The sequence below is a fragment of the Zootoca vivipara genome, chromosome 5, assembly GCF_963506605.1.
Source record: "Zootoca vivipara chromosome 5, rZooViv1.1, whole genome shotgun sequence".
In the NCBI taxonomy this organism is placed as follows: Eukaryota; Metazoa; Chordata; class Lepidosauria; order Squamata; family Lacertidae; genus Zootoca; species Zootoca vivipara.
Genome location: NC_083280.1, coordinates 34,980,342 through 35,007,153, shown reverse-complemented (window position 1 = coordinate 35,007,153; position 26,812 = coordinate 34,980,342). Strand labels below are relative to the sequence as shown.

The 26,812-nt window shown below is 41.9% G+C and overlaps 1 protein-coding gene across 2 annotated transcripts in view; it reads right to left on the bottom strand.

The window, feature by feature from the left end:
* Window positions 1-26,812, bottom strand: part of LOC118093423 (glypican-5) — a 399,866-nt gene that overhangs the window by 271,360 nt on the left and 101,694 nt on the right. For both annotated transcript variants that reach the window (XM_035132482.2, XM_035132483.2), the window contains exon 3: window positions 12,919-13,613. In XM_035132482.2, coding sequence (XP_034988373.2) covers window positions 12,919-13,613 — 695 coding nt within the window. The remainder of the gene's footprint in view (window positions 1-12,918; window positions 13,614-26,812) is intronic.

Below are 26,812 nucleotides of genomic sequence, written 5' to 3'. Positions count from 1 at the left end.
CAACTTGCATGAGTATATAGGCTCTATTCAGATCTTTGGCTGGACTAATTAGAGCTGAGCTAAAATTACCCGGAAGACAATTTTCTGAGAATATTACTTAGATTTTTCTCACCTCACCACAGAAAATGCTACTTTGCAAATTCTTCTCCAAATATTGTCCAACTTTTGGGGGAGCAGCAGCAGCTGCCATTTTCCAACTAGAGCATTGTGGGAAATTGTGGCCAGTCCGCCAACACAGTTTCAGCCACTTGCAGCAGCGGGTGGGGATGGTGGGGGCTTAGGAAAGAAAGAAAGAGCAATTGCCATTGCTAATAATGGGCCCCAGGCCTGAGAAACTGTTGGGAGAATTTCTACTCCTCCTGGAGAAATGTAATGAAAAGTCACACACACCCCAAATTCTTTCAAATAGGGTGGATTTTGATAGGCCATTTCAGCACACCTCTAGAACATATGGAAGTTATGAGCTGGGCAAGAGATAGGGATGATTGAAGAACTTTATCTTTGCAATTCTAATGGAGGTCATCCTTCCCTCCCAGACTAATGCACAGATTGTATCTCCACGCACATATAAATAAATCAAAATGTGTATTTTGACAGAAAGTATTTTAATCATATATACTTAAACAGCGCTTTTCTGCAAAAAACTGGGAGACAGAATGTGAAAATGGGGCAGAATGGACAGAATGCATGTAACATGTGCAAAAGTGACATAGAGTGGAAAGAAGAACCTAAGAAGAGACTGCTGGATCAGGCCAATGGTCCATCTAGCTTAGCATCCTGTTCCCACAGTGGCCAACCAGGTGTCTGTGGGAAACCAGGAAGCCAAATGCAAGCACAAGAGCACTCTACCCTCCAGTGGCTTTGAGCAGCTGATATTTTTTTTAAAAAATTATATTTATTGTCATTTTCAACTTAAAATTCCCATTCATATCATTATCTCCATATAACCATATAACCAATCATCAACAATAAAAAGAAAAAATCCAAAAAAGACAGAAAAAAGAAAAAAGCAAAAAATAGCAAAAACAAAAAGCAAAGGCGAAAGAAAAAAAAGAAAAATTGAGCAGCTGATATTCAGGAACACTACAGCCTCCAACAGTGGAGGCAGAGGATAGCTGCCATGGCTAGTCACCATTGATAACTTCATTCCCCATGAATATCCCTATTTGCCAATCTCTTGTCCAAGATAATGAGTGTAATCCCAGTCAGTTTCCCTCAGTGTGATTTCTGAATGTCTTAAAGCGGTGGTTAGGTACACAGATCCTTAACATCAATAGCCCCAAATCAAATGAATATACAGAATATTATGTTTAATGTCAGAAATCCTAGTCAGTTTTAGTGACAGTTCATTTAGCTGATAGAAACATTGTCTTAAATTAGTGGGAAAATCATTCTGATGAATCTTTAATATGCTGAAGCGTTCTGAATTTTGACATATCTTGAACAACTACTTCTGAAACTGAGCAGACCATTTGAATCACTAATTTTGGTCCCTAACTAGATAAGTGAAAAATTCAAAAATTGGGGGGGGGCCCTGCTGCTGCTGATGATGCAAAGTTTTTACAAATCAGCTCTTTTAAAGGTTCGGGAAAACACAAGTTACAAACATTATTGCAGCTAAAATGCATCATTTTAGGAAGCCACAACCTACCGTAAATGAAAGCCTCAAAAATGCAATTTCATTACTCTGAGACAATTCAACAAAATGCACAAAGGCAATTTAGGATCCCGTCCCAGTATTTTACCATCTCTAGGAATGGCTCCCCGCCATCCCTTGTGAAGCCTGTAAGTTAGCCCAATGCCTCTTTGGAAAGTATGGAAGAGAAGGAGCATAGGGCCAGAGGCAAGAGATGGACTGGTCAGAGGCCATTCCCCCGGCAGAAAAGTACATGACAGCAGTGGAGGGTTAAAGAGGGCGGAAGCAGAAGTGAAATCAAAGGCAAGTAGGATCATGATCCAAGGTAGCCAGTAGGAAAAAGAGGCAAGAGTCCTCATGTTCAAGACAAGTTGCTTGGACTAATAAACTGACTTTCCCTTAAGGGCTTTATAGGGCCAAGTGTATCTCGATAGGTGTGGGGAGTCAGGTGATGTTATGCAGACAAGTAGATGAATTAACTTATTTCCGGCTGGAACCAGAAGGGCTTTGTGTTCCCTGAAACCAAGTCTACCTGACCTCCTGAGGCTCTAGACCAGGCATCCCCAAACTTCGGCCCTCCAGATGCTTTGGACTACATTTCCCATCTTCCCCGACCACTGGTCCTGTTAGCTAGGGATCATGGGAGTTGTAGGCCAAAACATCTGGAGGGCCGCAGTTTGGGGATGCCTGCTCTAGACTTTCTCTAGCCTGGTCCTTTTCCTTGACCACTGCTTTAGATGTTCACTTTGGGCTGCCTTAGACTACATACCTGCTTCTGGGTCTCCTGCCCTTTTGTTGATGCCTTGAATCTAGACTTCTGCCTTACTTTGACTACACACCTTTATCTGGCCCCAGTGATCCTTTTTTGCTGCTCTAGAGCTCGACTTTGGGCTACACACCTCCTTCTCACCAGATTCCAAGGTCCTGACATCTGATTGCCTAGAAAGCTTCACCCCACTGAGGTCTGGCAAGTTCAGAGACAGTGAAACATCACCTTTTATTGGAGCAAATGCATTGCACCTTCATGAATTTCTTCTTGAGACTTAGATGTTCTGACTAGGACACAGCCCCACCCAGCCATAGCAAGCTGACCCAGGGAACACCTGACCCAATCTAATTCACATCCCTAATTCTGACCAGTGACAACCATTCCAGCGTTTTAGAAATGCCATGATAAAAGAAATGCAATTCCATTGTTCATCTGCTTTGTGTGAGAGAAATAAACATCCCATTGTATGAAGGTACTTTGACCAAACTGCGGGAGGCAGTGGAAGACAGGAGTGCCTGGCGTGCTTTGATCCAATGGGTCACGAAGAGTCAGACACGACTAAATGACTAAACAACAACAACTTTACTCAAAGGTCTGCAATTGGTTTCCTCTCAGTTACCTCCATCCCTACTTTATGTCTGATGTTGTTTTAAAACACTACTTCTCCCTCTCAGTGTTCCTCTCTTCTTATTCCCATGTTATAAGCGTGTCTCCTTTTTCTCTCCCCCACCCCACCCTTACTTTATGCAATTCCGGGATTGTGATGTGGCACTGCAAATAATCCAGGGGTGATGACAGCCTTGCAATTTATGTACACAGAAAGAAGATTATGATGCAGATAGGACAGAACATGCCTTGATTCTTTTACACCAATTATACATACCATATAATCTACACGTGTATAATTTTGATGACAATGCATGATTGCCTCAGATATAAGTGAGTGCTTAATTTAAAAAATCCAAGTACGAGCAAAGCTCAATTCAATTGGAACTGTCAAATTCCATGTATAATTCCATTTAAAATAGACTCTTCCTCCCTCCCTAGACAGGGAAGAGAACAATAAAAATAAAAAATAAAACCAGATGGAGAATATTACATCAGTGCTCCAGCATCTGTAAGCTCCCTTGTCTTCCATGCAGAATTGAAAGTTTTGACTTTAAAACCCCAAAAGTTTTAAGATTAACACGCAATAGAGATCAAAATGCTTCTATGTGTCCTGTCATAATCTTCTAAAATCCAGGGCCAAGATCATCAAGAATACCCAATGAATGATACCTTTGAATGATATTGAGCTAACTTTGGGGAGTTTGAGTTGGGTCTGATGAGCTGTTGGAGATTTTTTTACCTTCTTTTAATCTGATTTATGTTTTAATTCTATGTAAATGTAATCTCTAAACAGGACCTGGAGTGAACCTGGAGTGAACCAGCATGGATTTAAGGTGTATAGGCAAAGTCACTGAGAGGGACTGCATGCTAGCTTGACTCAGGAGCAGAATACTCTTAAGTGGAGCTACCGCTCGCTCTCCTCCACAGCCATCTCCTTTTAGTTTTGCTCTACACAGTTCAAAAGCTTTTACAACTGGCTGTCCACTGCTGAAGAATGTTTATACATCTACTGGGAATAGAGCGGCTAGATTGCTGAGGTTGATGACATAATTATGTCAACCACAAAGAATTCTGGGATTACAGCTGTAAAGAAATGGGTCTGAAACCCTTTCTGAGAACATTCAATTTGGATGGGTAGACGAACTAATGACTCCATTAAAACAAAAGCAATGCCGTCTATATATAAACTTGCTTATGCAGGATTTAAGGAAGCAAACAAACAATGCTGTTATTTGGAGTCAGTGTTTCATGACCATCAGCTAGGCTGGAAAACTTGTCTCCAAGTCTGTCAACACAAAAATGTTAACAGCAGTAAATTTACCACTTGAAAAGCAAAGCAAAAGAAATGCCAAGGAATGATAACATAGCATCTATATCTTGCTTTTTGGAAAAAGTGGATCACTGGAATTCCTGCAATGGGCCCCACCAGTACTTCATTCTGTCCATTCAGCTCCTACTTTGCTTTCCTTCTTAATCCCGTCTCTAGTGGTTTGAACCTGTAAAATAACTGTCAATCTTCATTCGAACTCTGTGAGCTAAATCATTGTTATTAAAGATTGAAGTGAAGCAATGAATTGCCAGTGGCGGCCCAGTGAATTAGAGGCTGAGCAGGGATATGAAGCCCATCTACAGACACAAACTCTGTCCCATGAACTACACTCTCGCTGATTCTTTCCTTGTTCCTCTGCCTAGAAACCAGTAACTCTCTGGAGTGGCAATGACTGCCTTTCTTGCTAGACCCATATCGGTCAAGCTTTACTCAGGTGTTCAAAATCTTGAGGTCAGACCACTGTCAGACATTGCAGGCAAAGCTGTCCTTGAAGACCAAACTAACGTGGAGCATCCCAGCTAGTTGTTGGGATTCCCAAAATGTAGCCCCGTACAACCTTCTTTGTACAAGCCAAGGTGCACCAGCTTCATCCATGGCTTCATCCTTAAGAGCAACAAAGCCCTCTAGGCTACCCTACTTTGCCCTCAAGACTCCTCAGGTGGCAACCCTCCTGCTCCATGCCCTCTCTGAGAACTTTTGCTTGGCTGGAATGTGTCCTTGAACTGTGATAATACATTTTGCAGGCCTGGATAGAGAGGGGTGTGCGGAGAAACGTCTGGTTTTCAGGTGTCTGAAGAAGTGTGCAATCACACGAAAGCTTATACCAAGAACAAACTTAGTTGGTCTCTAATGTGCTACTGGAGATTATATATATATATATATATATATATATATATATATATATATATATATATGACTATATATATATATATATATGACTCTGTTACTGTGTTAGACCAACACAGCTACCTACCTGAATCTGGTTTTCAGGAGGCTGCAATGTAGCCTACTGTGCAAAGGTAAGAGTTTCCCCTGTTGCCCCACCTGATTTTACCTCTGGCCGCACCCACTACTGCCATAGGTAAAGGTAAAGTACCCCTGACAGTTAAGTCCAGTCGCGAACGACTCTACGGTTGCGGTGCTCATCTCGCTTTACTGGCCGAGGGAGCCAACGTTTGTCCATAGACAGTTTTTCTGGGTCATGTGGCCAGCATGACTAAGCCGCTTCTGGGGAACCAGAGCCGTGCACAGAAATGCCGTTTACCTTCCTGCTGGAGTGGTACCTATTTACCTACTTGCACTTTGACGTGCTTTTGAACTGCTAGGTTGGCAGGAGCAGGGACCGAGCAACGGGAGCTCACCCTGTTGCGGGGATTTGAACCGTCGACCTTCCAATCGGCAAGCCCAAGGCTCAGTGGTTTACACCACAGCTTCACCCACGTCCCTACTGCCGTATGGCCCCCAAAACATTGCCTGTTCTTCATAGCTCATGCAGAATTCCAAGATTGTTTCAGATTATCATTGTTTGCCTGTTTAAAGGAATCATTTCAAGAAGATCTCCTACCGGTGTTAGCTGGTTGAGAATCCTGAAGCCAGACCCTGATCATTTGCTAGACTCTTTCCTCTGGGCCTGTGACTCCCTATTTTCTATTTCAAAGTGAATGCCTCTCTCATCCTTTCCACTGCAGCAACTTGTCTAAAGGGATCGAGGCTTCTTACATTCCCTCCTCTCATATGTTGTTTGTCTGTCCTCAGATCCCTCCATCCCAAGCAGCTGGTCGTTCCACACACTTTATGGAAGTGCGGCTTGCCATTCAACTAAAAGGCAGCTGGAAATATTTTATATAGTGGGTGGTGTCTGTGGTGGAGGGGGGTGGAGAGTGATAGAAAGAGTCTCCAGACATTGTCTTGATTTGTGCTTAAATCAGTCAGTAATGCGAACTGGTCAGAAGACACAACTAGTTTTTCTTTTCTACATTATTTCCCACATTATCAACATTTTTACACATGCCACAGCTTATCCAAGAAAGGCTCAAATGCACTTTAAAATGCAAAAACGGTCTTAATAGTTTGGTGGAAAAGATTGTCATCCACTCCTGAGCCTTTGGGAAAGGGCAAGAAAAAGAATAGAACAAATGAAAAAAAGGTGGACTAAGGTGTGTACTGCCACAGAATAAAAAACAAGGTGAGAGGAAGGTCTACCAGTCTTCAAAATCTTAACACTATAGCACAGAGGAAGAAAAGCAAAAGTCTCAAAAAGTGATGGCAAGGGTCAACAAGCTAAGTCAACCTATCTGGCACCGCAGTGCATGGGGGATTTCTTCCAGGAGGACACACAAATTAAGATTCTAACTGATGAAACATAAAATAACGGCTGTGATTGCTGAGGCTGCAGACTGTAGAGGACCTACATTAGCTGAAGTAGTTGGGTAGAAGCCAGCGTCATTGAACAAATGGCACGGCACACTAAAGAGAAATGCACTGAGCCCAAGAGTGGTTTAATATCTTAATGGCAACCTTTCACACATACCACAAGCAGGTATTAAAACAATCTTCCTTGACTTCAATGGGAAAGATATTTCTGCAGTTCAACATAAAGAGGTCTCCCCTTTTTTTCTTTCAAGTGTGGTGAGCACTTCTGCTAAGTACAGTAAATGCTTTACTTAACCTTTTTTCCCCAACAAAGTAAAAATAGCCAACTTTCCATTATTCACTGCCAAGTTCTCAATTAGCAAAAAAGGAATTCTTTATGTTAATGCATAGCCTTTGCCTAGCTATTTCAGAAATGTTAACCGTTTCCTAAAAAGTGAGCACGGCTGTTAATGAAAGCTGCCTCAGGGTAAATGAAAGCTACCAGCGGGGGTTGTTTTCTTAATTTGAAGATGTTTTCCATAACTACCATATTTCTCGTTGAATTACACCAGGTGCACAGTTGGTTGCAAAAGTGGATTTCATGGAAGAAAGGCACACAATTCCTGAAGCAGAAATGGAAATATATCAAAATACTTCTGAAAGATAAGTATTTTAAAATATTTTTTTTAAAAAAAATGCTGATACTGAATAGAATGGAATTATGTGTAAAGACATGGGGAAATGGCTTAAATGGACAGATCTGCTCATCTCTTAATTTAACTTAAATGTTAAACCAGCTATTCTATTCTGGGAGTGCTAGTTTTTTTCAAAACTCTAGCAAACCAGGCAGATTACGAATTTAGCTCTTAGATTCTGCCAGCTAAAAGCTCTAAAATTATTTGGTCACAGTGACGAGCTGCTCAAGGCATACTCTCCAAGCCATGGCATAGGAAAAAGGCTGCCTCTCCTTGCTCCTGTGAGCTCTCAGAATGTGAAAGGCTTCTTGGCTAGCTAGATGCAGCCAGCATCATGAGCTGAATTAAGCTTTTGACTCATCACTGCAAAGCAGACTCAGTTAGAAATGAATTGCAGATTTGTAGAACTGTAGAATTGAAAGGGTCCAAGAGGGTCATCCAGTCCAACACCCTGCAATGCAAGAATTTTCTGTCCAACATGGGGCTTGAACCCACGATCCTGAGATTACGAGTCTCATGCTCTATCACCTGTGCTATTCCTGGCTAATGGTTTTCTAAAATATTAATTCAGAGAGCTGTATCAAGTTCTGACCTTGGATCTTTCTGTACTGTACAGCAGTGGACATGAGTAGGTGAGCCCTGAGTCAAACATATAACATAAACATTGGGTATAATGCACTAAGTTATGAATATTAAGAAGTGCCCTACAGGATCAAACCCAAGACCTATCTGTTCCACCACTGAGATTCCTACAATGGCCAACCATTGTAGGATGTGAGGTGAACAGTACTTGCACAGTGTTGCTCCTGGACAATTGATGTCCCTGGAGAATATAGCCATCAATATCCAATGACAGCATTCTCAACTGTGAGTTTGTTTAATTCCCTTTTAAACCCATCTGGGTTGGTGATCATTGCCACATCTGGTGGCCGAGAATGCCATAGTTTAACTGTGTGTGTGTGTGTGTGTGTGTGAGAGAGAGAGAGAGAGAGAGAGAGAACTTCATTTTGTGTGTCATGAATCAAAGTTAACAGTTAACTGAAGCTAACTAGGATAATTTAAAATTTGTTAGGGGCTCAATCCCCCCCCAAACCCATTAGATCAGAGGTAGGCAATATTTTTGGTTCCCACCTTGTTTGTGGGCCAACTTTGAGCCAGCTGCAGTTGGAGCTCAGGCTTTTAAAATAAGATTAAATCTCAGTCTGTTATAGTGTGGTGGCTGGAGGCCAGACTAGGATTCATAATACCCAGCTTCAGATCCTCACTCAGCCACAAAGAACACTGAAGTGACCATGGCCTCAACCATTCAGCTGCGGCCGCCTCACATATAGGAAAGAACCCTGTATGATACTGGGACTTCTTTGGAAGAAAATTAGGATAATAATATACTAAATAAACACATATTGGTAGTATCTGTAATACGCTCTTTGCAAACTGCAGTGAGGGTTTTTCATGAAAAGAAACAATGAAGCAGTGCATAAATATAATGAAATAAATATGCTCTCTCTCTCAGAACTGGAAAATAGTTACATTTGGCATGTCAGGTGGTGCAATAGTCACTGTGTCTGGCTGTTAACCAGAAGGTTGGTGGTTTGAGACCTCCCAGGGCAGGATTCTTGCATTGCAGTGGGTTGAACTAGATGACCCTCGGGGTCCCTTCCAACTCTATGATTCTCTTACTTCTATCGTTGTTCTTTCAGCTGCAAGTCTATAGTAGAATATCGTCTATAGCAGTGGTGGCAAACCTTTTTGAGACCGAGTGCCCAAACTGCAAACTAAACCCCACTTATTTATCGCAAAGTGCCCAAAGTTTTTGAGCTGGGGGAGGGGTCCCCCAAAGTTGGTGGGCTTTTGGGGGAGAGACAGAACAGAAAAATCACTGCGGTTCTTGACATCTCCCTCCTTCTCCCCCCCCCCCCCCTCCTGCTGGGTGGCTGGGCACGCTCTCTGGCTAGCTGGCTGGCTCGCTCTTGGGCTGTTGCAATGGGGAGGATTGGGCAGCTCTGAGGCCAAGTGAGCGGCAGCAGCCAGGAGGAGATGGAGAGCCCCCCCCCCCAACCAGCCATCTCAGCTCAACAGCCACAGCTGCCTGCCTGCCTGCCTGCCTGCTCCCCACCCACAATCCCGGCATGGCCTTCCCCATCTTCTTCCCTTCCTCCCTCCCTCGGGCAATGTCGCCGTAGCAAAGGGATGAGGCTGGGTTGGGCCAGGCGCGCAGGGAGGCAGCAGGTGCAGGTGCCCTCCTAGCCTGGGCAGGTCAGGCCCACAGGAGGTCAGGGGCCTGCAGAGGATTGGAGCTGGGGGAGGGCAGAAGGGAATGGGCGAGGCCTGGCTTGGAGGGGGGAGCTGGGAACTACCACGCAGCACTGAAAAAAGTGCAGAAAAAAATCACGAGGGTCAAATAACGAACGCTGTTACGCCCAATCAGAAACAGCCACTGCCGCAGCCAGTTGAGAAACAGACCAATCGCTGAACACAATCGCCGGCTACTAGCAAAAAAATAATAAAAAAAAATTCCAGGTTAAAGCAGTGGATGGACGCAGCAGCGTGGGGAGGGCGGGAGCACAAATGGAAAAAGCAACAACAGGGCTGATGGCGTGCGTGCCAGCAGTGAGGGCTCCGCGTGCCCACTCTGGCACGCATGCCATAGGTTCACCACTGCAGGTCTATAGAAAAATATCATCCAGGTAGACCAACGGCAGTTCCCATCTTAATTTTTTTCTCTATGCCTTCGAGTCTTTTCCATACCCCAAACCAACAGAATAACCAAAGTTAAGCAATGAAATCACCCTGTCTAAAGGCATGTGATTTATTTATTTTTGCATTCTTCCACATTAGCTTAATCCTTGTTTTGAGTCCAGCTGCCATGTTGCTATGTTGACAGTTATGCTGCACTTCACGTAAGAATAGCCAGCTGCCTCATTAGTCATTCCTGTAATTTCTAACCTATACTTCAATCTTTCATATAGGACTTTTTCAGTTTATGGACTGGTGCATTATATATTGGCAATGTGGTTTTAAAAACCACAACAGCATGGTGAAAAAAATGAACATTGCACTGGAACAGTCTTATTCCTCAGGTAAAAAATATTCCACAGAGCAAAAGTACATTTTCTATTTTGAGCACTATTCTCATTTCCAGAACTGAAATCTTGATAGCTGGAGTTAAAAGAAAGTGTTTCACCTAAAAAAACCACCTTTGTGCAAATGTCTTAAATGGTGGGGGCAGGGGGAAGTGAATCACTCATGGAACAATCCCTCAGTGTGCCAATGGAAAGTTCTGGAAGTAAAAAGCTGAATCCAACAAATTTGTCCTGTTAGTGCAAGGGCTTCTGCTTCTGCGATGGAACCTCCCCCCTCTCTGCTCCCTCCACACACCCCAAATCTGTTCTGGGTTTCCCAAAACAGTCTGGAGCAGATTTGGGAAGGGCACGGAGGATGCACAGGGAGAGGAGAGAGAAAAATAGTTTCCTTGCACAAGGAGAAGCCCTTGAGCTGATGGGACAACGCCTTGGATGCAACCCAAGGTATCTACTTTAAGTAAAGTAGTGACTGGTGCTAAATATGACTTTTCTATATCCATATGCCATAAAAACAATTGAGCAAATAAATAACTTTGCATATTGCATGTTTTTATATTGTAAACTTCCCTGTGAACTTTGGATGAAGGGTGTTATATTATCAATATACTGAAGGAAATGCAAAATAGCTTAACATTTAATCTACAAAACCTATGACTAATTGCTAGAATAAATATTATTGCATTTGTCATTCTCCATTACAGTGAAACACTAGAAGCAAGAGAGAGTCTCAACAATTACATAGTCATGCACTTAACATGCAGCTCATTGATTAATATCCTTCTGCTCTTGGTCACTTGATATTTTTCTATTCACTTTATTGTTTATGGTTGGCTTATTCTTAAACTATTGTTCATGTGGTCATTAGGATGTTATTATAGGAGGCTAATTTTTTTGTTTGTTATTATGCTATATATGTTTGTGTAATACTGTAAATATCTTTTTATATTTGTGTAAATTTTAATACTGTACATATCTTTTTATATTTGTGTATGTGTGTGTATGGTGTGGGTGTGGTATTTCTTTTGTAAATGAAAATCAGTATTAAAAATATATATGATCCATCGATCAAATGTAGGCCTTACTTGATTATCTCACTTAACTCCAGTTTTTTTCTTCTGTGGAACCATAATGACTACTAACATTCTGATTTACACATGCTACTCAAGAAGTCTCTTCATTGAGGTTGAATCCTGGCAAGACAGAAGTACTGTTTTGGGGGGACAGGAGGCATGTGGGTATGGAGGACTCCCTGGTCCTGAATGGGGTAACTGTGCCCCTGAAGGACCAGGTGCGCAGCCTGGGAGTCATTTTGGACTCACAGCTGTCCATGGAGGCGCAGGTCAATTATGTGTCCAGGGCAGCTGTCTATCACCTCCATCTGGTACGCAGGCTGAGATCCTGCCTGCCTGCAAACTGTCTTGCCAGAATGGTGCACGCTCTAGTTATCTCCCGCTTGGACTACTGCAATGCGCTCTACTTGGGGCTACCTTTGAAGGGGACCTGGAAACTGCAACTAATCCAGCTAGACTGGTGACTGGGAGCAGCTGCCGAGACCATATAACACTGGTCCTGAAAGACCTACATTGGCTCCCAGTTTGTTTCCGAGCACAATTCAAAGAATTGGTGTTGACCTTTAAAGCCCTAAACAGCCTCGGCCCAGTATACCTGAAGAAGCGTCTCCACCCCCATCGTTCTGCCCAGACGCTGAGATCCAGTGCCGAGGGCCTTCTGGCAGTTCCCTCACTGCAAGAAGTGAGGTTACAGGGAAACAGGCAGAGGGCCTTCCGGTGGTGGCGCCTGCCCTGCGGAACGCCCCTCCCATCAGATGTCAAGGAAATAAACAACTATTGGACTTTTAGAAGAGCTTAGAAGGTAGCCCTGTTTAGGAAGGTTTTTAATGTTTGATGTTTTATCTTGTTTTTAATATTCCATTGGGAGCCGCCCAGAGTGGTTGGGGAAACTCAGCCAGATGGGTGGGCTATAAATAAGACAGTGGTACCTTGGGTTACAAACGCTTCAGGTTACAAACTCCGCTAACCCAGAAATAGTACCTCAGGTTAAGAACTTTGCTTCAGGATGAGAACAGAAATCACACGACGGCGGTGCGGCGGCGGCAGCGGGAGGCCCCATTAGCTAAAGTGGTACCTCAGGTTAAGAATGATTTCAGGTTAAGAACAGACCTCCGGAACGAATTAAGCTCTTAACCAGAGGTACCACGGTAGTTATGATTATTATATTTCCTTTTAAAAGATTCCTCCATGTGAGCTTTCTTCCAATTGCCTAATATTGAAAAGCATGTGAGAAAGGAAAAAGGAAGAAGGCCCCACCAGCAGCTGATATTTGCCTAAGTAGCAGTAAACAATAGTTAGAGACAACATACTGTACACACCAAAGATTAAGAGCAGCAGCAGGAAGTTGAAGACAAATCAGAGCACAATACTTACAGTTGCAGACAGGTGAGGTCCATTCAGCTGGGCATGCAAGATGGCGTCATTGATTGAATTCCGGATGCCCAAAAGTGCCGCTTCTAGATCATACGATCCAGCCATTTCGTTAGTGAGATACTCCAGGGTATAGATATATTCCCTCCACTGAGAGTCCAGTTCAGATATGCTGGCAAAACAGCCCCTCATGACGTTGAGACAATACCCTTCACAGGGCCTGATCAGAGTCAGACCTTGGCAATGTGGGCAATACTGCATCTTCACTAGGGCTCTGCTGCATTCCTTTGTCAACGTGGCATGTTCAGTAGCATTCAGCACTTCAATGCCTATACCCAGGGCCTGATTGAATGTCCTGCTTGCCCAAAGAGACTTTTCCAACTTTGTAACGGCTTCTTTAGAACAGAGTCCAAATGGATTTATATCTTGCCGTGTGAGCCGCAGGCACTCTGTGTACTCCTCTGACAGACTCGCCATGCCTGGGTTGATTAGGCGGCTGTAAACCAAAGGGAAGAGGCTGTCAAAGAACCGGAAAAGGACACTTTCCACTGTGGTCTGAGCGCCCAAGAGGTAGAGAGAGATGTCTGTAAAGAGCTCTTTGACAGGCTCTGCTGCTTCCTTTGACATGGATCTGTAGACAGTCTCAAACAGAGAAGTCGTATGGTTCTCAGCAAAACGAAGCAAGGACTCAAAGGCCGCTGCAGGAAGAGAAATAAAAAGATAAAGAAACATTTTAAAAGTGAAGATAAAAATTGGCTCTTCCTTATCCCAGATCAACAACCTGGATTATAAAATGATGCACTTAGTATATTATTACTCAGGTGGCGCTGTGGGTTAAACCACTGAGCCTAGGGCTTGCTGATCAGAAGGTTGGCGGTTCGAATCCCTGTGACAGGGTGAGCTCGCGTTGCTTGGTCCCAGCTCCTGCCAACCTAGCAGTTCTAAAGCACATCAAAATGCAACTAGATAAATAGGAACCGCTACAGCAGGAAGGTAAACGGTGTTTCCATATGCTGCTCTGGTTTGCCAGAAGCAGCTTTGTCATGCTGGCCACATGACCTGGAAGCTGTACGCCGGCTCCCTCGGCCAATAATGCGAGATGAGCGCACAACCCCAGAGTCAGTCACGACTGGACCTAATGGTCAGGGGTCCCTTTACCTATATTATTACTCAGGTAGTTTCACATTATTGCACTCAAAGGCAGAGTTCCTAATGATTTCAACTGGTTTTTCAAGATGGTTCAATGGTTGCTTGATGCACCCTACCCATGTGTTATTCGTGTGCAAGGGATAAGCACGTGGATCAGGGGAGTGCTTTTAGTCCTTCCCCAACACCATGTCTTCTTTCACGTGGTTGTATGAAAGATAGCCCAGTGTATGAGCTCCAAACTCATCAGTAAGGCAGCTTCCTATGTTCCTGATCGTGTTCTTTCCCTAGACATTTTCAGAACCATCAGTGGCAGGCTATTCCAAGAATAAAATGTCACACATTGGAGCTTCACATTGCCTGGGGGAAAAGATCTACAGTGGTACCTCGACTTATGAACTACTCGACAACTGAATTTTTTGACTTACAAATGGGGGTAATGGCCGCACGCTTACGAATGTCTCGACATCCGGAAAAAAACCATGGCCGTTTTAGATAGGGATATTTTCGACTTACAAATTTTTAGATAGGGTTGCTTCGACTTACGAATTTTTCCGTTTCCAATGCATTCCTATGGGAAATCACGTTTCCAATGGCATTTTTCGACCTACGAAGGTACCTTCGGAACGGATTAAATTCATAAGTCAAGGCACCACTGTATATAGACCCAAAAGTAATTTCTGAAATAAGTCCTCAGTCACATGTCTATGTGGGTATCTGGAGCAGTTAATTGATCAAGTGGGAAAATGGCTGTTTTCTCCATCACTTTGGGCATTATTTTTTTTCAAAACACAGGCATGAGCACAAGGCTGACACTTGGCAACTCTACTGCTGTGCTGCCCATGCAAACATCTCTAAAACAGAAAACAATAGATATCTAAGTGATTCCAATGATGTCAACTTGCAACATGCAACATGCACTTACAATTAAAGCCCCTCTACACATAACAGAAGTTAAAGAGAAGGGAGAAGTGGCGCAAGGGCAGAGGGAATGGATGAGCAGAAACATGGCCGCTTCGTTGCCTACTGGAATTATGGGATCTAAAGTTACAGGTACCAAGTGTTCAGTCGGCAGTGTGGCATGCTATACCATTGATGAGAATGACCACGAATAAAGAACGTCACAGCATGCCGAGTCTGCCAGTTGAAGCAGACATAATATTGTTACAAAACTTCAAAGCAGCACTAACCATTGCTACATTCATGACCCTTATGAGACTATAGTAATTTACAACGCTGAATGGTACCAAAATCCAAAGAGCCCTACAAAAAAACAACAACCCAAAAAGCCAAGAACCTCCAGAAAAACACAGATTCAAAAAACTCCATTCCCACACAGAGCCTTGGCTCGCCCATTTTCAACTTCAGACAGGCTTTTACAACCAAGCTGTAAAATTCTGAAAATGGGGTTTATAATGGAAAGACTGACACTGTGATAACTGTAATATCGTTAACAACACCGCTCTGCTCCAATAAAACAGTTGGTATTTGCCAAGACATCTCTATTTAATTCCCCCCCCCCCCCCCCAGTCTAAGCGAAGTCCAAAAACGTTTTATTTGACAGGGCGGGAAAGCTAGCTAATCATTTAAGGCAAATATGTCAATAAAATAAAATTCACCAAAGTCTGAGCACTCCACCATATATACCCATCACATTCATCTTCCAGCTGTCATTTTCAAATATACTTAATTGAGACATGGGTTTGTTTGTTTGTTTGTTTGTTGACAGATACGAAGAAAGCATCACATTCTATGTTACAACTAATTCTATGTTACAACTAATTCTGTACCTTCAGATTGTCAACGCCAGGCATCATTTCAAGCGACAGAACTTAAATAAGGATGATCCTAAATAAAGAATTGGTCAGGAACAGCTTACATGTGGAAGAAATGGGAGGGTACCAGTGCAACGGATGGTTTACACATGTATGTAGGTGAATCACTTTATGACTTTATTCGTGAACTGTCACAGAAAGTCACCATGTTTCTGCAGTGAGAGAGAAAGGTATGCCTCTGCTCAAATATTTCGATTTATTTGTCTTTTTTGACAATCTGTATACAGTACCACATAATTACGGTTTCTCTAAGTAGCGTACAGGAAGGCTCACTTCAATGGAGCTAAAAATGAGTGAACTGCATTAAATCAGAAATCAATTTTCTAGCTTTTTAGCTAGTTATCTCCTTAACAAAAAAGAATGCCAGGACCATTGAAAGGGTTCTTCAACAGTACTGATTCTATGAATTCTCTCTTGTAAAATCTCCCCATCTTACAACTATATTTGTGTAGAAGGTGAAAAAAAGTGTTCAGTAGGGCACAGCTCATATGGAGCAGTGATGAGGCAGTGAATTAATTTAATGCAAATGTTGTTTGCATTAAGTTAGAATTAATACAAACAACGTTCATAGGTCCATTATTAATATTTGGGACATATTGGTTGCTCCAATTAAAGGTATTTATTTCCTAAGTAAGGATTATTCTCTTACTTATTTCCTAAGTAAGGATCTTTGTTGCTATCTGTGGGAACCTCCCATCACATACTTCTTTCTCCTATTAAAAAGATTATTATTACTATTATTATTTTATTTATTAAATTTGTATACCACCCTTCATCCAAAGATCACATTATGAGGCAAAAGTGAAAAGAAAATACCAGCAGGCAGAAATTTTCAGCCATGTTACATATTGTTTTGCGCCATCAGAGGAAATAGTTTCTATTCTTCTACACTATAAATTGAGGGAACTGAAACGAAATTGCAACACAAGATTTTCTCTTAAGAATGTGTACATACTTCAGAAAGCACCCGCTATTTGTTTGTAATAAGAAAAATGAGAACAGCCACATATTCACCATCTGCAGTCCTAAAGGCATTTTGTTTTTTTTCCATAGTTGCAAGGCACCAAGAAATAGTTTCAGACAATCAAATTACTGGAATGATATTTCCATCCCTCTAATTAGGTATAATGGTGCTATGTGCAGATGAATAACTTCTGCCACACACAAAAGAATTCCGCTCTGATTTGTACAAAGGAGGCAACTTGCCATCTTGTTTTGGAGTTTTATTAATGATGCACTTTCAATATACCTCCCAGAAACCTTGATAAGCAATTTATCAAACCAACAATCAACCTTGTTAGAAACAGAGGGTGTCAGCTTTTGTTGACGAATGTAGAAACCTTTACAGCCATTGAAGAACGGCAAAATCACATGTATAAAGTGATTAAACTGTGCATTTCTTTTAATTGGGAGGCCCTAAGATGTGCCTCCTGGACTTTAAATTATTAGACAGACTTTGCCACATAGCCGACTCAAAATGTACACATTCCAACAACTGATAGTGCCGACTTCTCTCAGTGTAGCACCTTAGTCATAGCGAGGGATGAGTGAACATGGTGATTTTGGTTTCTCTCAGTTTCTCGTTTTTCCAGTCTTAAATTCATTTCTCAACATCAGCTTGTGGTTTGTCTTCTTTAGCTGGAGAACTGTACTCTGAACTTCAGCGAAGTGTGAATGGTTATGCTTTGGTTTGTGAATTGGTATGAAAAGTGCAGGTTCAGTAAATTCGCCTTCAAATGTGAACTGAATCAAATTTCTTCTTCAGCCTTAAACAGAACATTATATGATGTGATGAAACAAGAAGTCTTGGCTTAAAATCTCGCTTCTGTCACCAAATGACTAAACAATGATTGAGATCTTTTGGTCTCAATCCCCCATCTATACTATTGAGATAATAAGGAGGATGTAATGTAATGCTGAGATAATGTAAATGATTTTATAAGGATTACTGATATTTATTTTGAACAGTCAGAATAAGCTATATAATTTTATTGTGCATGTGTGTGCATATTTCCTACTGCTATTGGCTAAGGTTTGTATAAACTACACACTGGAAATCAAAGTTCTTCTAGAAATACACTTTTCCATGAAAGGAATCTTATCTTTACAGCAAATGACTTGCCTCGCCACAAAAAAAGGTGGATTGCAGCCAAGTAGCTATAACAACATGAAATCCACTTGGTGTTCTTCAAAAACAAAAGAAAACCAAAGGCAAACCCTGCCCACAGACATATAGCTTAGGTAAGATGAAAGGAAGGTGGAGCAGAAGGGAAGAAAATGTGAATTGCCAACTTTGAGCTATGAAAAGAAAATCAAGAAACAAAGAAATAAAAACTAAAAGTCTCTAATGAATAACCAAGAGGAATTTTTAGAAGAGTCTTGGGGGGGGGGGGGAGAGAGAAAACAAATTAATTAATTTATTATTTTTTAAATTTATATGGTGTCCTCCAGCCCAGGCTGGAAAACAATAAAAATAAATAAATCTAAAAACAACTGCAGTGCAAATGCGGTCTGGGAAAGAGCTCAACTTAAAAGGCTTGTTGTAAGAGGAAGGTCTTCAGTAGGTCCCGAAAAGACAACAGAGATTGCATGTGTCTGATATTCAGGGGGAGGGAATTCCAAAGGGTAGGGAACACATTAACATAAAACGCTCAATTCCTACATTGTGTGGAAATGACTTCCTGATAAGATGGTATCTGCAGGAGGCCCCCAATTGCAGAGTGTAATGATCGACTGCGTATATATATAAGGGGTGAGACGTTCTTTTAGGTATCACAGTTTCAAGCTGTACAGGGGTTTATGCACCCAAACCAGCACCGTGAACTTAGCCCAACAGCTACTTGACTGCTAATGAAAAAATATTAGGCAGGAGATAATAATGTCATGCATATGGGACGCCCAATGCCTACATGGTCTGTTGTGCTTTGCCTCCAGTTCTTTAGTATTTAACTTGTCACTTGAGTTCCTTTGAGTACACTCCCAAATTAATCTTGCTCAAACTGTACAGTACACATACACAATGCGGCCAGGTGATCTTCCCTCCAGGCACTGACCACCAAACCCAGCAAATTTGATCTATCTTATGATCAGACTATGCTATTTTATAGATATTATCTTGCAACTGTTTCCACTGGAGTAAATGCTAATGTTTTCCATTCTAATACAAAGAAAATGTTTTGCAACACATCAGAGATGCACCCACAAGAAAATACAACTAAATTTGGGAGACTTGAGAGTCTAATTGGTTTTCATTTGAATCATTTGACTCTCTCTTTAACTTAAAACAGCTCAGGGCCACAGTACCTCGATGATCACCTCTATCCATATGAGCCAAACTGGACCCTGAATCTGAGGCCCTTTTTCATATGCCCCCTCCATGAAAGGTCTAGAGGGTGGCAACATGAGAACAGGCCTTTTCTGCAGTGGCTCCCTGTTTATAGAATGCTCTCCCCAGGGAAGCTCGCCTTTGTAGGCACCAGGCAAAACCATCTGTGGCCTTTTAGAAGTGAGTGGGATGTTTTTAATGTATTCCCCCACCCTGCTTGTTTTTAATTTATCTAATGGGTTTTTTGTTTGGTTGATTGTAAGTTGCTTCAGGTTGCCTTGGGCAAATAAAATGTTAATAATAATAATAATAATAATAATAATAATAATAGGAGAAATTAGCAGAGGTGCACACCTTTTTCCTTTTGGAATGCAATATAAATATAAGCGGCTTTAAAGCCTGAGCCAAGCCTTTGAATTTTTAAAATATACATTCACACTGCTGAATATTTCATGAAAACAGGTCAAAGTCACCCTCCAAGGAGAGAATGCTGTTTAAACATTTAATCATGTGCTCACAGCATGCTTGACATCGCAGCTGATGTTGCGTCTGTGATGCCCAAACACAGCTGATCAAACACAGCTCACCTCTGGAAACTTCATGTCTCAACTGCTGGTCTTTTAAAATCAGCTTCTGGAGATGAGCCAAGTCATTACAAGATTCCACACTCTCTTTGACTACGCATTGGAGGTAGAGGGAACCTCCATGCTGAGCAGATAATGAGTTTGTACCTTGGGGAACTCAGCTGACTTCCAACATTAGCAGACAATAAAACTGAAACAATGCCTAATGCATGACGCAGAAAGGATTACCCCCAAATTACATACTTATCTCCCACACAGCATGCTTATTCAGATTATTCAGAATACTTTAGCACAAAGTATCACATTTTCAAGGGATGGATTTAGTTACAGGTAGGTAGCCATGTTGGTCTGAGTCGAAGCAAAATAAAAAAATTCCTTCAGTAGCACTTTAAAGACCAACTAAGTTTATATTTTGGTATGAGCTTTCGTGTGCATGCACACTTCTTCAGATACACCATCTTCAAGGGATGGAGTCATTATGATGGAATGGGAAGGGGGAGTTTCTGTGTCAGAGTCCTTGCCTCACTTAGGATGTAAATGGATTGAAGTGAGATTTGTTTTGCCCTAAAAGGGGATAAAACTGGGTGTGGGTGGGTGTTTTGATTCTAGGTTTTCCGTTACCTAACTCCACTCGCTTTACACCTGTGCAAATCAGAACCAGATGCTCATCATTTCGGAAACCCAACTTTATAATATCCACAGCCCTGGGAAAGTGTAGTGGAAGATAAGAGAAAGGGCCCCTGGGTCAGGAAGAAAGTGTTATCATAAAGTCTACATATGACTTCCATATGATGTATGCAAAGAAAAAGAAAAACCATGCTTCAGTGGAGAAAGTAGATCTTGGCTCTGTTTGCATCAGGAGTTGGGAGCATGTCACATCCTAGATGCTGCTAGAACATAACTCTCAGCATCCTTGACCGTGGCCCTTGATGGCTAAGTCTGACAGAAGTTGAAGACCAACAACACCTGGAGGGTCACAGATTCCCCACCCCTGGTCTGCGTGAAAAAAGGAGCTTCATCATACAAAGTCTGTAGGAAGATGTAGCTTTTTAGATGTGGGATGGGTTTTCACAAGCATGCTGAGTGAAAAGTATTTTCCAAGAATACGATGGCACGTAACATGGGTAATCAAAGTAGCCAGGGAACTCAATATCTGCTGAAGGAGAGGGAACTCCAGTGATATGTGGAGCCACATAGAAAAAGAGACCCACAGTTTGAGGGGATTAAAATCACATTAGCTGTCCACTAGGGTGATGACTTTTGTACAACCTCATTTCCCTGTATCATAATTTGATGAGCTTTCATTAAAGATTAGATAAAATCTTACTTTCAAAGAGATTTGATTAAAAAAACCTCACGCACAAAATGATTTAAAAAAATTTATTTATCAGTTTTTTGACCATTTTTGAAGTCACTGTAAGCAGATATAAAATGGAACCCAAGCTTTAGAGTCACATATATACAACATTATATAGGGTCATCAAACACACAAGGAACCTTTTTTTAGCTGCAGTAACAGTATAGACGCCGCTAGAGGACGATGTTTTGCTACCTCTCCTGACATACAGCCAGCATGTCCGGCAGGGTCTGCTGGCTGAGTTTTGAGGTCCCAAAAAGGGGCTTTTACCTTGTGCAGGTGTGACATTTGTATACCCTATGTGTTGCTAAGAACACTCCCCATTGTGGAATGTGGTGGTGTGTCCAAATTTGATATGAAATATATATAGAATTGTTAATACAATTTTATGAAATGGTAAAATGGCATACAGAAAAATTAAAAACGGTTTGTGCGTAACCTTGTTTAATATTTCAATGGAATATACCTCATTTTATCATTACTAGGCAAAGGTTCATCCATTTGTGCTACAGGAAATAATTTTTGAGAAAAAAAATGGAAAAGTCATCACCCTACCACGTAATCTCAGGCTTAAAAAGGAGGGGGTAACAGTTTCTGTGTGCTGCTCTGGTTCGCCAGAAGCAGCTTAGTCATGCTGGCCACATGACCCGGAAAAACTGTCTGCGGACAAATGCTGGCTCCCTCAGCCTATAGAGAGAGATAAGTGCCGCAACCCCAGAGGCGTCCGCGACTGGACCTAACGGTCAGGGGTACCTTGACCTTTAACAGTGATAAAGAAACCTACACCTGTCTACCCAGGAAAGTGGGCACAAGATTGCAACTTAAAGTACAGTATGCTAAAAAAGAAAAGAAAAGAAAAACACTTTTTATTTAAGGAATGTTCTCTGAAGTGGGAAGTGGTGGTTTTAATTAGGTTGCTACCTTTGAATTTCAGAAATACAGGTGCCCTGAATTGTGGGTGGGCAGGTGAAGAGACAGAATACTCAATGTCAGGCACAACTCAGCACCTGTAGTTTAGTGTCCTATCAGACCCTGAAACTGGTATCTGATACGATACTGTCTTCCTGGCCGGACCAGTAATATACACTCTGGTTAGCAGCACTAACAATGTTAGAGACTGTGAAAACAAACACATGCTCTTTGTTTCTTCAGTGGCCTTTTTCTTAGAGAGAATGTGAGCATGTAAATATGCATCTCTAGGCTCTTATGGAGGAGGAAAATGTGAACATATGTGTGTGTGGACACACACTGTGCATGAGTTTAAATATGTGCATGTTTATATACTTCTCATGCTGGTAATATGAAAATTGGCATGTTATTCTTCAATCTTTTAATTTAGCTATAGAAAGAACAAATATGTCCCAAATGTAAAAGCAGTATGAGGGCAAAAAAAGAAAACGGTGATATTTTAAATCTCAGATTACACAGTGACTTTGAAAGAAGATGCAATGCCCAAAGACTATATTAATTACCAAAAAGAAAACATAAAAAGAAAAGAAATAAGCAAGCACATCGATATATTTGTTAAACATTTTCATTTCCCATAAAACCTCAAGACTACATTCTTTCCAGCTTGGTGACTGCTGACAGCAACAGATTTAAAACAAAACAGGATTTTATTTTCACAATCCTCTCTTATTATTATTATTATTATTATAGCTTATTTTTTATAATACTCTTTAACATTAGCAGACCCTACTGTATGGTGCAGTTGCATGGAACTAGCTGGCAGAAAAAGGTTGTTTTAAAGAACTGGGCAGAATGGCTTGAATGAATATGCTCAGAACTAGGTGTCTTTCCAAACTCTTGGTCTACCAGAGTGGTTCACCAGGAAAAAAAATAGAGAGCTTGGCAAAGTAGGACCATTAAAGAAACACTTGGCACTGTTGACATTTTGATTTAGTGGGAGTATGATACTTCATGGTACTTCACACACTATTGAATGAAATATGCTATGGAGTTACAACTGTACTTGCCTTGTTTTTGTTTTGTTTTTTTAAATGAGAGAAATACAGTTGGTTGGTGTCCTTCTGTTTCTTCCGAGAGAGACACTCTGGCTATAGTTGTCCATGCGCTGGTTGTGCTCACAGGATAGAGCAAGAAGTAAGGGACGCAAGAATCCCTCGAACACTGGAAATGGGTTTAAATGACCTCACCTTTATGGGTTACAGAATTCACAGTTCAGCATGGCTTAGGGCAGGAACGGTGCAATGGACAACCATTGCTGGAAGCCAAGCTTGGGCCCACTACAGTATGGACCGATACTGCGGCCCACCATCATCACCTTGGGAGAGTTGAGGGCATGCTAGCCTCCAAGCTAGGCATAATGCACATTGTTTTCACTAACATCCATGGTGTCAGGCACAATTCCTCCTAATATATGTTCTCTCTCTCTCTCTCTCTTTACACATACTTATTTGCAGAACCACATCACAAAATTTGGAGCACTGCAAGTTTGGAAAGATAGCTATATTTCGGTTAGCATGAAAAACTGACCTAAAGAAATCTCTCCCCTATTCCTATTTGAAAAGTAACGTGGGTAGCAAGTGCAGAGAGAGCCTCTTCTGTGGTGCTGCCCCACACAGGTAACACCTTCTTCCCCAGAGTGGTTTGCTACTTTAGAAGGATGGCGGATTAAAGCAATTATTTCCCCCCGAACTTTTAAACTAAAAGAACAAGGATGGCGTTTTACAGCCACATCAAAGTTTATTTATGTTGTTGGGTTTTATTGCTGCTTTATCTTGTTTCATCTTGTTTGGCTTGTTTTATAATTCTGCTATTGCATTCTAGAGCTTTTTCTTTTTGTATTCTACTTTACTTTTCTCTGTATCCTTGCCTTCTGAATTTATATTACTAAAACTGAAAGGTGGGGTATTTATCTATCCAAACAAATACAGTCAAACCTCGGGTTAGGTTACAGACACTTCAGGTTGCGTCTTTTCAAGTTGTGTCCCGGGCCAAACCCGGAAGTACCGGAACAGGTTACTTCCGGGTTTCGACGTTTGCGCATACGCAGAAGCACTAAATCGCGCTTTGTGCATGCGCAGAAGTGCCGAATCGCGACCCGCGCGTGCACAGACGCGGCACTGCTGGTTGCGCATGTGCCTCCTGCACGGATCACGTTCACAGCCCAAGCGTCCACTGTATCACATAAAAACATAGAATGAAATACATAAGAATGTTTTCTCATGGAAGATGAGCACTGTTTGGGACATGGTACCTAAAGAGCATGGAGTCCTTAAGAAGTCCAGTCCTCTGTGTATTTACTTCTGTGTATTTACTTGAAGTTAAGGCCCCGGGCCTTGAGTGGGACATATTCCCAACTGAGCACAGTGCCTGTGGGACCCAGGTGGCACTGTGGTTAAACCACTGAGCCTAGGGCTTGCTGATCAGAAGGTCGGCAGTTCGAATCCCTGTGACGGGGTGAGCTCCCATTGCTTGGTCCCAGCTCCTGCCAACCTAGCAGTTCAAAAGCACGCCCCAAAGTGCAAGTAGATAAATAGGAACCGCTACAGAGGGAAGGTAAACGGCGTTTCCATGTGCTGCTCTGGTTTGCCAGAAGTGGCTTTGTCATGCTGGCCACATGACCCGGAAGCTATATGCCGGCTCCCTCGGCCAATAATGCGAGATGAGCGCGCAACCCCAGAGTCGGTCACGACTGGACCTAATGGTCAGGGGTCCCTTTACCTTTACCTTTTTACCTAAAGAGCATGGAGTCCTTAAGAAGTCCAGTCCTCTGTGTATTTACTTGAAGTTAAGGCCCCGGGCCTTGAGTGGGACATATTCCCAACTGAGCACATAGAACCACAAAATAAAGAAACAAATTGTCTTACCAACTTGATGTGTTTCCATGTAGCCTCTGTAGCAGTCTCTCTGTACAGTCTTTTATAATTACACTCGCAAATGTGTAGTGAGACTGCAATTCTAATAATCTATGACGAGAAGGCTGGGATTTCCCATAACAGGTTTGATTTAGTGATTTTAGCCTTAGTTTGTGCCTCTCTATCCCCAGTGTCATTACCAAAACCATACTTCTCAGACCTTCATCAGCTGAATGAATCCAGGACGAGTATAAAATATTTCCCATTCGATGAAGCCAGTTTTGTGTCTTAATTCCTGCCTGCTGCTGCATCGAAGTCAATTGACCGCGTGAGTGTCAGGAATCTAAATCTAGAGCTGGCACCGAGGCAGTGAGATTTGTGGTTCAGCAGAGATGTGAATGAGTGTGGGCTCGTCCATGTCAAAACATTCTCAGGCATAGGAATGCTAAGGAACAAAAAGGCCAGTGAAACTTGTGACTGGCTGACTTGGACTTCCAGGAGTGTGTGGGACTATGATTCTCCACCATGTGCCTCTTTTGGCACCCTTCAAGTACCTGACCAATTGTGCATCTGTAGGTAAACAGTTGTATTACAAAGTCACTGCAAGTCTCCATCAGTCTCTTTCAGGAAGGATATTGACCCTGGAAAATTGCTGTGAGGGTGTCCTAAGGGAGAAGCAAGCAATTGCTAGAGAACTAGCCCCCACCCCCTAGCCCTGTGATGAAATTTTCTCCCATTTTTTCCAGTCTATTTTCAATTCATGGAATAAGAAACTGCATTACAATTACCAAAAAAACCTTTTTTTGGGGGGGGGGGTGAAATGGTAATGGTTGGGGTCTGGAGTTGTTATTGCCCTTACCCTACTTTCAAGATGTGTTAAGTGTATCTGCAAGTCATACTTATTGGGTGCCTGTCCTACAAAACCCCATGACATCCTTGGCTGGATTATCCTGTAAGTACGCTTTGCTTTGGTGGGGAGGCTATTTCTTCTTCTTTGGCGATCACTCGTGGCCGAGTAAGATTGTCTTTCATGAACATGGTCTTAACGTACTAGTTACAGGTAGGTAGCCGTATTGGTCTGATGTAGTCGAAACAAAAAATAATTTTTTTTCCCTTCCAGTAGCACCTTAGAGACCAACTAAGTTTGTCATTGGTATGAGCTTTCGTGTGCATGCACACTTATCTGAAGGTATCTGAACACATAACTAGTACGTTAAGACCATTAATTAATGGTTCAAAGAACCATTAATTTGGGCAGTGCTTTTTTCTAAAAAAATGTTTAGGGGTATTCTCATTTTCCTACCCATATTGAAATACTGCCCCTCAACGAGGCCAAACTTAGATTCACAAAATATTTAGAGGTATGCGTACCTCTGCGTCCCCCCAGGAAAAAGCACTGCATTTGGGGATCTTTACTGCAGACGATTGCATGCCACAGACATTTTTGCAAATGATAGGATTACCTGAGAGTGTTGCTGTATATTATCTGCCCTGGAAAAGTTAGCAGGGTATTAAACATTTAAAATAATTTCAACAATTAAGACAGCAGAAAAATTGAATTCACATTTTCTAGAGATAAAAAAATATATTGAGCAGAATGGTTTTTAAAGTTAAGTAATAGCCTGCACATATAAAATAGAAAGACTTGCACCAAAGAAATAAGCAAGCACCATTAGTTTTTATTTATCTATGGTTAAATTTATAGCCTGCTTTCCCCCTCTGGTGGAGATGCTCAGAGCAGCCAACAAAACATATTTTTAAAAACCTGTAATATCTGTTTTAAAAACAACAGCACCGCAACACTAAAGATAGCATGAAGAAATACTAAA